Below are 10,119 nucleotides of genomic sequence, written 5' to 3'. Positions count from 1 at the left end.
TAACCCCCCTGGGCACCCCAAAAACCCCCCTGAGCTCCCTGAGCACCCAAAAACCTCCCTGAGCACCCCAAAAACCCCCCTGGGCACCCCAAAAACGGGATCAGCACCCCAAAAACGGGATCAGCACCCCAAAAACCCCCCTGGGCACCCCAAAAACCCCCCTGAGCTCCCTGAGCACCCAAAAACCTCCCTGAGCACCCCAAACCCGGCCTGGCGCCCCACGTCCAGCACTGGCACCACCTTATCGGCACCTGGGCACCCCAAAAATGGGATCAGCACCCCAAAAACGGGATCAGCACCCCAAAAACCCCCCTGGGCACCCCAAAAATGGGATCAGCACCCCAAAAACCCCCCCAAACCTCCCTGAGCACCCCAAAACCAGCCTGGCGCCCCACATCCAGCACTGGCACCACCTTATCGGCACCTGGGCACCCCAAAAACCCCCCTGGGCACCCCAAAAACCCCCCTGAGCTCCCTGGGCACCCCAAAAACCCCCCTGGGCACCCCAAAAATGGGATCAGCACCCAAAAACCCCCCTGAGCACCCCAAACCCGGCCTGGCGCCCCACGTCCAGCACTGGCACCACCTTATCGGCACCTGGGCACCCCAAAAACCTCCCTGAGCACCCCAAAAACCCCCCTGGGCACCCCAAAAATGGGATCAGCATCCCAAAAACCCCCCTGGGCACCCCAAAAACCTCCCTGAGCACCCCAAAACCGGGATCAGCACCCCAAAACCGGGATCAGCACCCCAAAAACCCCCCTGGGCACCCCAAAAATGGGATCAGCACCCCAAAAACGGGATCAGCACCCCAAAAACCTCCCCAAACCTCCCTGTGTGCCCCAAAACCAGCCTGGCGCCCCACATCCAGCACTGGCACCACCTTATCGGCACCTGGGCACCCCAAAAACCCCCCTGAGCACCCCAAAAACCCCCTGGGCACCCCAAAACCGGGATCAGCACCCCAAAAACGGGATCAGCACCCCAAAAACCTCCCTGAGCACCCCAAAAACGGGATCAGCACCCCAAAAACGGGATCAGCACCCCAAAAACCCCCTGGGCACCCCAAAAACCTCCCTGAGCACCCCAAAAACCTCCCTGAGCTCCCTGGGCACCCCAAAACCAGCCTGGCGCCCCACATCCAGCACTGGCACCACCTTATCGGCACCTGGGCACCCCAAAAATGGGATCAGCACCCCAAAAATGGGATCAGCACCCCAAAAACCCCCTGGGTACCCCAAAACCGGGATCAGCACCCCAAAAACGGGATCAGCACCCCAAAAACCCCCCTGGGCACCCCAAAACCGGGATCAGCACCCCAAAAACGAGATCAGCACCCCAAAAACCCCCCTGGGCACCCCAAAAACCTCCCTGAGCACCCCAAAAACTCCCCTGGGCACCCCAAAAACCTCCCTGAGCACCCCAAAACTGGGCTGAGCACCCCAAAAATGGCTGGGAACCCCGAAAACCCCCCCTGTGTGCCCCAAAACCTGCTGAGGACCTTCTGGACCCCCACCCGTCCCCCCAGACCCCCTCAAAGCCCCCCAGACCCCTCCAAAGCCCCCCAGACCCCCTCAAAGCCCCCCCAGACCCCTCCAAAGCCCCCCCAAACCCCCTCAAAGCTCCCCCAGACCCCTCCAAAGCCCCCCCAGAGCCCCCCAAAGCCCCCCCAGACCCCTCCAAAGCCCCCCCAGACCCCTCCAAAGCCCCCCCAGACCCCCTCAAAGCCCCCCCAGACCCCTCCAAAGCCCCCCAGACCCCCTCAAAGCCCCCCAGACCCCTCCAAAGCTCCCCCACACCCCCCCAAAGCCTCCCCAGACCCCCTCCAAAGCCCCCCCAACCCCCTCAAAGCTCCCCCAGACCCCCCTCAAAGCCCCCCCAGACCCCTCCAAAGCCCCCCAGACCCCCCCAAATGCCCCCCAGACCCCCTCAAAGCCCCCCCAGACCCCTCCAAAGCCCCCCAGACCCCCCCAAATCCCCCCCAGACCCCCCCAAAGCCCCTCAAAGCTCCCCCAGACCCCCTCAAAGCTCCCCCAGACCCCTCCAAAGCCCCCCAAAGCCCCCCAAAGCTCCCCAGACCCCTCCAAAGCCCCCCCAGACCCCCTCAAAGCCCCCCAGACCCCCTCAAAGCCCCCCAAAGCCCCCCCAAAGCCCCCCAAAGCCTCCCCAGACCCCCTCAAAGCTCCCCCAGACCCCTCCAAAGCCTCCCCAGACCCCCTCAAAGCCCCCCAAATCCCTCCCAGACCCCCCAGATGCCCCCAAAACCCCCCCAGACTCCTCCAAAGCCCCCCCAAACCCCCTCAAAGCTCCCCCAGACCCCTCCAAAGCCCCCCAGACCCCCCCCAGATGCCCCCAAAGCCCCCCCAGACCCCCCCAGAGCCCCCCCAGAGCCCCCCACCCACCGACGTGGTGCAGGACGTCGCGGGGGGTGAAGGATGAGGGGGGCAGGGTCATGCCCAGCCCCTCGTGCCGGGACACCAGGATGGGGACGCTGAAGCTGTTCTCCTCCAGGTACTCCACGGTCAGCTGGGCCCCACTGGGCTTCAGCAGCACCTCGTCAGCACTGGGGGGCACGGGGTGTGGGGTGAGACCCCCACAGTGACCCACACAGTGACCCCTGAGTGACCCACACCCACCCAGGAGTGACCCACAGCCCATGGGAGTGACCCCTGAGTGACCCACACCATCCCTGAGTGACCCACACCATCCCTCAGCAGCACCTCGTCAGCACTGGGGGGCACGGGGTGTGGGGTGAGACCCCCACAGTGACCCCCACAGTGACCCACACCCTGTCCTGAGTGACCCACAGCCTGTCCTGAGTGACCCACACCCACCCTGAGTGACCCCTGAGTGACCCACATCATCCCTCAGCAGCACCTCATCAGCACTGGGGGGCACGGGGTGTGGGGTGAGACCCCCACAGTGACCCCCACAGTGACCCACAGCCACCCTGAGTGACCCCTGAGTGACCCACACCCACCTCAGCAGCACCTCGTCAGCACTGGGGGGCACGGGGTGTGGGGTGAGACCCCCACAGTGACCCACAGCCACCCAGGAGTGACCCACAGCCCATGGGAGTGACCCCTGAGTGACCCACACCCTGTCCTGAGTGACCCACACCCTGTCCTGAGTGACCCACACCCCCCTCAGCAGCACCTTGTCAGCACTGGGGGGCACGGGGTGTGGGGTGAGACCCCCAGAGTGACCCCCAGAGTGACCCACACCCACCCAGGAGTGACCCACAGCCCATGGGAGTGACCCCTGAGTGACCCACACCATCCCCTGAGTGACCCACACCCCCCTCAGCAGCACCTCGTCAGCACTGGGGGGCAGGGGGTGTGGGGTGAGACCCCCAGAGTGACCCCTGAGTGACCCACACCCCATGGGAGTGACCCACAGCCACCCTGAGTGACCCCTGAGTGACCCACACCATCCCTCAGCAGCACCTCGTCAGCACTGGGGGGCACGGGGTGTGGGGTGAGACCCCCAGAGTGACCCACACCCCATGGGAGTGACCCACAGCCCATGGGAGTGACCCCTGAGTGACCCACACCATCCCTGAGTGACCCACACCATCCCTCAGCAGCACCTCGTCAGCACTGGGGGGCACGGGGTGTGGGGTGAGACCCCCACAGTGACCCACAGCCTGTCCTGAGTGACCCACACCCCATGGGAGTGACCCACACCCACCCAGAGTGACCCCTGAGTGACCCACACCCCCCTCAGCAGCACCTCATCAGCACTGGGGGGCACGGGGTGTGGGGTGAGACCCCCACAGTGACCCCCACAGTGACCCACAGCCACCCTGAGTGACCCACACCATCCCTGAGTGACCCACACCCTGCCCGGAGTGACCCACACCATCCCTGAGTGACCCACACCATCCCTCAGCAGCACCTCATCAGCACTGGGGGGCACAGGGTGTGGGGTGAGACCCCCAGAGTGACCCACACCCACCCTGAGTGACCCCTGAGTGACCCACACCCACCCTGAGTGACCCCTGAGTGACCCACACCCACCCACAGTGACCCCTGAGTGACCCACACCCTGCCCGGAGTGACCCACACCCCCCCAGAGTGACCCACAGCCTGTCCTGAGTGACCCACACCATCCCTCAGCAGCACCTCGTCAGCACTGGGGGGCAGGGGGTGTGGGGTGAGACCCCCACAGTGACCAAGGACACCCGGCCCTGTGGGTCACCTGAGGGGGTCCTCACCCCACACCCCCTGAGTGACCCACACCATCCCTCAGCAGCACCTCATCAGCACTGGGGGGCACAGGGTGTGGGGTGAGACCCCCAGAGTGACCCACACCCACCCAGAGTGACCCACACCCTGTCCTGAGTGACCCACAGCCACCCTGAGTGACCCACACCCCCCTCAGCAGCACCTCGTCAGCACTGGGGGGCACAGGGTGTGGGGTGAGACCCCCACAGTGACCCCCACAGTGACCCACAGCCACCCAGAGTGACCCCCCAGCCCCCCCAGGTGCCCCCCAGCCCCCTGGAGTGACCCCCCAGCCCCCCCCAGGTGCCCCCCAGGTGCCCCCCAGGTGCCCCCCAGCCCCCAGAGTGACCCCCCAGGTGCCCCCCAGGTGCCCCCCCAGCCCCCAGGTGCCCCCCAGGTGCCCCCCAGGTGCCCCCCCAGTTGCCCCCCAGCCCCCCCAGAGTGACCCCCCAGCCCCCCCAGAGTGACCCCCAGGTGCCCCCAGGTGCCCCGCAGGTGCCCCCCCGGTGCCCCCCAGCCCCCCCCAGGTGCCCCCCAGCCCCCCCCAGGTGCCCCCCAGGTGCCCCCCAGCCCCCCCAGGTGCCCCCCAGGTGCCCCCCAGCCCCCCCAGGTGCCCCCCAGGTGCCCTCCAGGCCCCCCCAGGTGCCCCCCAGGTGCCCCCCAGAGTGACCCCCCAGCCCCCCCAGGTGCCCCCAGGTGCCCCCAGGTGCCCCCCCAGCCCCCCCAGGTGCCCCCCAGCCCCCCCAGAGTGACCCACACCCCCCCCATGGTGCCCCCCATGGTGCCCCCCCAGGTGCCCCCCAGCCCCCCCAGGTGCCCCCCAGGTGCCCCCCCAGCCCCCCCAGGTGCCCCCCAGGTGCCCCCAGGTGCCCCCCAGGTGCCCCCCAGAGTGACACCCCAGCCCCCCCAGGTGCCCCCCAGCCCCCCAGAGTGACCCCCAGCCCCCCCCCAGGTGCCCCCAGGTGCCCCCCAGGTGCCCCCCAGCCCCCCAGGTGCCCCCCAGAGTGACCCCCCACCCCCCCAGGTGCCCCCCCAGTTGCCCCCCAGCCCCCCCCAGGTGCCCCCCAGCCCCCCCAGCCCCCCCAGGTGCCCCCCAGGTGCCCCCTGACCTGGGGAAGGTGCGGCCCCGCAGCTCCCGGATGAACTGGGCACTGCCCGTCCTCGCCGGGCGCCCGGGGTCCTGCTCCGGGGCCTTGGGGGGGCCACGGCGCCGCTTCACTGCCGGACACACGGACACACGGACAGACAGACAGACACGAGTGGGACACACGGACACACGGACAGACACGAGTGGACACACGGACAGACAGACAGACAGACACGAGTGGGACACACGGACACAGCGCGGACACATGGACACACGGACGGACACGAGTGAGACACACGGACACACGGACACGGGGGGGACAGACGGACAGACGGACACACGGACACACGGACGTGGGGGGGACACACGGACACGGGGGGGACACACGGACACACGGACACACGGACGTGGGGAGGACACACGGACACACGGACACACGGACGTGGGGGGGACACACGGACACGGGGGGGACACACGGACACACGGACAGACGGACACGGGGGGGACAGACGGACACACGGACAGACGGACACACGGACATGGGGGGGACAGACGGACACACGGACACGGGGGGGACACACGGACACGGTGAGGACAAACATGGTGGGGACAGACGGACACTGCACCCATGCCAGTCCGTCCCAGTCCATCCCAGTCCATCCCAGTCCATCCCAGTGCATCCCAGTCCATCCCAGTGCATCCCAGTGCACTCACTGACAGCCTGTCCCCCATCCCAGTCCATCCCAGTGCATCCCAGTGCACTCACTGACAGCCTGTCCCCCATCCCAGTCCATCCCAGTGCATCCCAGTGCACTCACTGACAGCCTGTCCCCCATCCCAGTCCATCCCAGTCCGTCCCAATCCCCTCACTGACAGCCTGTCCCTGATCCCAGTCCATCCCAGTCCATCCCAGTCCATCCCAGTGCATCCCAATGCACTCATTGACAGTCTGTCCCCCATCCCAGTCCATCCCAGTCCATCCCAGTCCGTCCCAGTCCCTCCCAGTCCATCCCAGGCCCTCCCAGTGCACTCATTGACAGCCTGTCCCTGATCCCAGTCCATCCCAGTCCATCCCAGTCCATCTCAGTTCCTCCCAGTCCCTCCCAGTCCCCTCACTGACAGCCTGTCCCCCATCCCAGTCCATCCCAATCCCTCCCAGTCCATCCCAGTCCCTCCCAGTCCATCCCAGTCCCTCCCAGTCCCCTCACTGACAGCCCGTCCCCCATCCCAGTCCCTCCCAGTCCCTCCCAGTCCCTCCCAATCCCCTCACTGACAGCCTGTCCCCCATCCCAGTCCATCCCAGTCCATCCCAGTCCCTCCCAGTCCCTCCCAGTGCACTCACTGACAGCCTGTGCCCCATCCCAGTCCCTCCCAGTCCCTCCCAGTCCCTCCCAGTGCACTCACTGACAGCCTGTCCCCCATCCCAGTCCATCCCAGTCCCTCCCAGTCGCTCCCAGTCCCTCCCAGTCCCTCCCAGTCCCTCCCAGTACACTCACTGACGGAGGGCCCCCTGAGCACGGCGCACTGGGGGCAGTGGTACAGATCGATCTCGGCCGCCGCCTCCTCCTCCACCCCCACGCAGCTGTGGGGACACCCCAGTAACTCCCAGTGCCTCCCAGTAACTCCCAGTGCCTCCCAGTAACCCCCAGATACCTCCCAGTGCCCCCCAGATACCTCCCAGTAACCCCCAGATACCTCCCAGTGCCCCCCAGTCCCCCCCACTCCCCTCCCAGTGCCCTCCCAGTGCCCTCTAGATCCCTCCCAGTGCCCCCCAGATACCTCCCAGTAACCCCCAGATGCCCCCCAATCCCCTCCCAGTGCCCCCCAGTCCCCTCTAGATCCCTCCCAGTCCCCCCCAGTCCCCTCCCACTGCCCCCAATCCCTCCCAGTGTCCCCCCAGTCCCTCCCAGTGCCCCCCCAGTCCCTCCCAGTGCCCCCCCAGTCCCCTCCCAGTGCCTCCCAGTCCCCCCCAGTGCCCTCCCAGTCCCCTCCCAGTGCCCCCCAGTCCCTCCCAGTGCCCCCCAGTCCCCTCTAGATCCCTCCCAGTGCCCCCAGTCCCCTCCCACTGCCCCCCAGTCCCTCCCAGTGCCCCCCAGTCCCCTCTAGATCCCTCCCAGTGCCCCCAGTCCCCTCCCACTGCCCCCCAATCCCTCCCAGTGCCCTCCAGTCCCCTCCCAGTGCCCCCCAGTCCCCTCCCAGTCCCCTCCAGATCCCTCCCGGTGCCCCCCAATCCCTCCCAGTGCCCCCCAGTCCCCTCCCAGTGCCCCCCAGATGCCTCCCAGTGCCCTCCAGTCCCCCCAGTCCCCTCCCAGTGACCCCCAATCCCTCCCAGTCCCTTCCAGATCCCTCCCAGTGCCCCCCAGATGCCTCCCAGTGTCCCCCAGTCCCTCCCAGATGCCTCCCAGTGTCCCCCAGATGCCTCCCAGTGCCCTCAGATGCCTCCCAGTCCCCCCCAATCCCTCCCAGTGCCTCCCAGTCCCCTCCCAGTGTCCCCCAGTCCCTTCCCAGCGCTCCCCAATCCCTCCCAGTGCCCTCTCAGTGCCCCCCAGTCCCCTCTAGATCCCTCCCAGTGCCCCCCAGTCCCCTCCCACTGCCCCCCAATCCCTCCCAGTCCCTCCCAGTCCCCTCTAGATCCCTCCCAGTCCCCTCCCAGTCCCCTCCCACTGCCCCCCAAACCCTCCCAGTGCCCCCCAGTCCCCTCCCAGTGCCCTCCCACTGTCCCCCAATCCCTCCCACTGCCCTCCAATCCCTCCCAGTGCCCCCCAGTCCCCTCTAGATCCCTCCCAGTGCCCCCCAGTCCCCTCCCACTGCCCCCCAATCCCTCCCAGTCCCTCCCAGTGCCCTCCCAGTCCCCTCCCAGTGCCCCCCAGTCTGACCTGCCATGGAACCAGTCCTGGCAGCCGTCGCACTCGATCATGAACCGGGTCACGTCGTAGGGCAGGCGGCACAGGCAGTACACGGGCACCGAGGCCATGGCGGGACCCCGGGGCGACCCCCGAGCCTACGGACCCCCCCCCCCGGGCCGGGACATCCGCGCTGCCCCCCCGGACCCCCCAAAAAACCCCCCTGAAACGGCAAACCCCCTCCTCAAAAAAAACTGCTTTAAAAACACCCCAAAACTGCCCCAAAACACCCAAAAACTACCCCAAAACTGCTTTAAAAACACCCCAAAACTGCCCCAAAAACAGCCTTAAAAACACCCCAAAACTGCCCCAAAAACACCCCAAAACAGCTTCAAAAATACCCCAAAACTGCCCCAAAAACACCCCAAAACAGCTTCAAAAATACCCCAAAACTGCCCCAAAACAGCCTCAAAAACACCCAAAAACTGCTTCAAAACCACCCCAAAACAGCTTTAAAAATACCCCAAAACAGCCTCAAAAATACCCCAAAAACGGCTTCAAAAAAACCCCAAAAACACCCCAAAAACAGCCTCAAAACGCCCCAAAAACAGCCTCAAAAAGACCCAAAACCAGCCCCAAAAGCAGCTTCAAGAACACCTCAAAACAGCCTCAAAAAACAGCCTCAAAACCCCCCCAAAACAGCCTCAGAAACAACCCCAAAACAGCCTCAAAGACACCCCAAAAACAGCCTCAAAAAAAACCCAAAACAGCCTCAAAAAAAACCCCAAAACAGCCTCAAAAACACCCCAAAAAAAGCCTCAAAAAAAACTCCAAAACAGCCCCAAAACCACCCCAAAAAAGCCTCAAAATGCCCCAAAACAGCCTCAAAATACCCCAAAAAAAGCCTCAAAACGCCCAAAAAAAAGCCTCAAAATGCCCCAAAACAGCCTCAAAATACCCCAAAAAAACTCCCTCAAAAAAATCCCCCTCAGAAACACCCCAAAATCCCCGCCTGATTCCCCAGCCTGAAGGAGAACCCCCAACCTCTCTCTGCTCCCCAAAACCACCCCAAAGCCCCCCAAAAACGCGGGGGGTCCTGAGGGGAATTGGGGGCAGGACCCCTCCCCAAAAAACCCTCCTGGGGCTGTGGAGAGCGGGGGACCCCCTAAACTCTGAGGGCTGAAATCTCCTTTAAAGGGTTTAAAGGTGTTGGGAGACCCCTCGGAGGGTCCCCAGGGCTCCGGGACCCCCACCCCGAGGTTTTACAGAGCCCAGAGCCCCCCAAAAATGCGCCCAGAGGTTTCCCCCTACCCCGAGGGGCCCTGAGGGTGAGGGGACCCCCAAAAGGGCCGCAGGGCCCCGGTTCCCCTCACAGCGCCCGTGGGGTCCCGGCCGCCTCCTCCCCCCGCGCTCTGGGACCCCCCAAACACCCTCGGGACCCCCCAAAAGCTTCGGGAACCCCCAAAAATCCCCCCGAGGGCGCCTCAAGGCCGGCGGGACCACCCCGAGGCCTGCGGGACGCGGCGAGGCCTGCGCCCCCCCCACCGCCACCTCCCGACTAGGCCGCGGCTCGCCCCGCCGAGGCCCGGCGCTTCCGGCGGCCGCTCCTCCGCCGCTGCCCGATCGCCGCCGCCGCTGCCGGCCCCGGGCCCGGTGCTGCCGCCGCCGCCGCGGCCTCTGCGCGCTCCGGGCCGCCCGGGAAAGTTTTATTCAAACGCGGAAACGGGGAGGGAGGGGGCGGGGCCCGGGCGCCATTTTGGCCGCGTCGCGCCGCCATCTTGGGAAGGGCGCGGGGCTCCATTTTGGGGAGGACGGGACGCCCCCACTGCGCGTGCGCGGGAGCGCAGCCATCTTGGGAGCGGCGCCGCCATTTGGAGTGTGGCTGGGCCGGCCGCCATTTTGAGTGTGGCGGGGTCCGGCCGCCATTTTGAGTGTGGCGGGGGCCGGCCGCCATTTTGAGAGT

At 66.2% G+C, this 10,119-nt stretch overlaps 1 protein-coding gene and 1 long non-coding RNA gene across 2 annotated transcripts; one reads left to right on the top strand and one right to left on the bottom strand.

The window, feature by feature from the left end:
• Positions 1-1,127: 1,127 nt before the first annotated feature.
• Positions 1,128-8,973, bottom strand: LOC131574451 (histone lysine demethylase PHF8-like; the record flags this gene model as incomplete). Its single annotated transcript, XM_058828917.1, has 5 exons — positions 8,190-8,973; positions 6,810-6,895; positions 5,336-5,444; positions 2,403-2,563; positions 1,128-1,168 (listed from the first exon to the last, which is right to left on the bottom strand). Coding segments are annotated over exons 1-5 (495 nt in total), but the record flags the coding sequence as incomplete, so codon positions are not given.
• On the top strand, positions 2,822-3,680 carry LOC131574452 (uncharacterized). The gene is made up of 3 exons (XR_009276508.1): positions 2,822-3,057; positions 3,111-3,368; positions 3,626-3,680. It is a non-coding gene; the product is annotated as an uncharacterized LOC131574452 (long non-coding RNA).
• Positions 8,974-10,119: the final 1,146 nt, after the last annotated feature.

The sequence above is a fragment of the Poecile atricapillus genome, unplaced genomic scaffold (genome assembly GCF_030490865.1).
Source record: "Poecile atricapillus isolate bPoeAtr1 unplaced genomic scaffold, bPoeAtr1.hap1 scaffold_326, whole genome shotgun sequence".
In the NCBI taxonomy this organism is placed as follows: domain Eukaryota; kingdom Metazoa; phylum Chordata; class Aves; order Passeriformes; family Paridae; genus Poecile; species Poecile atricapillus.
This window is presented reverse-complemented; position numbering and strand designations above follow the sequence as displayed.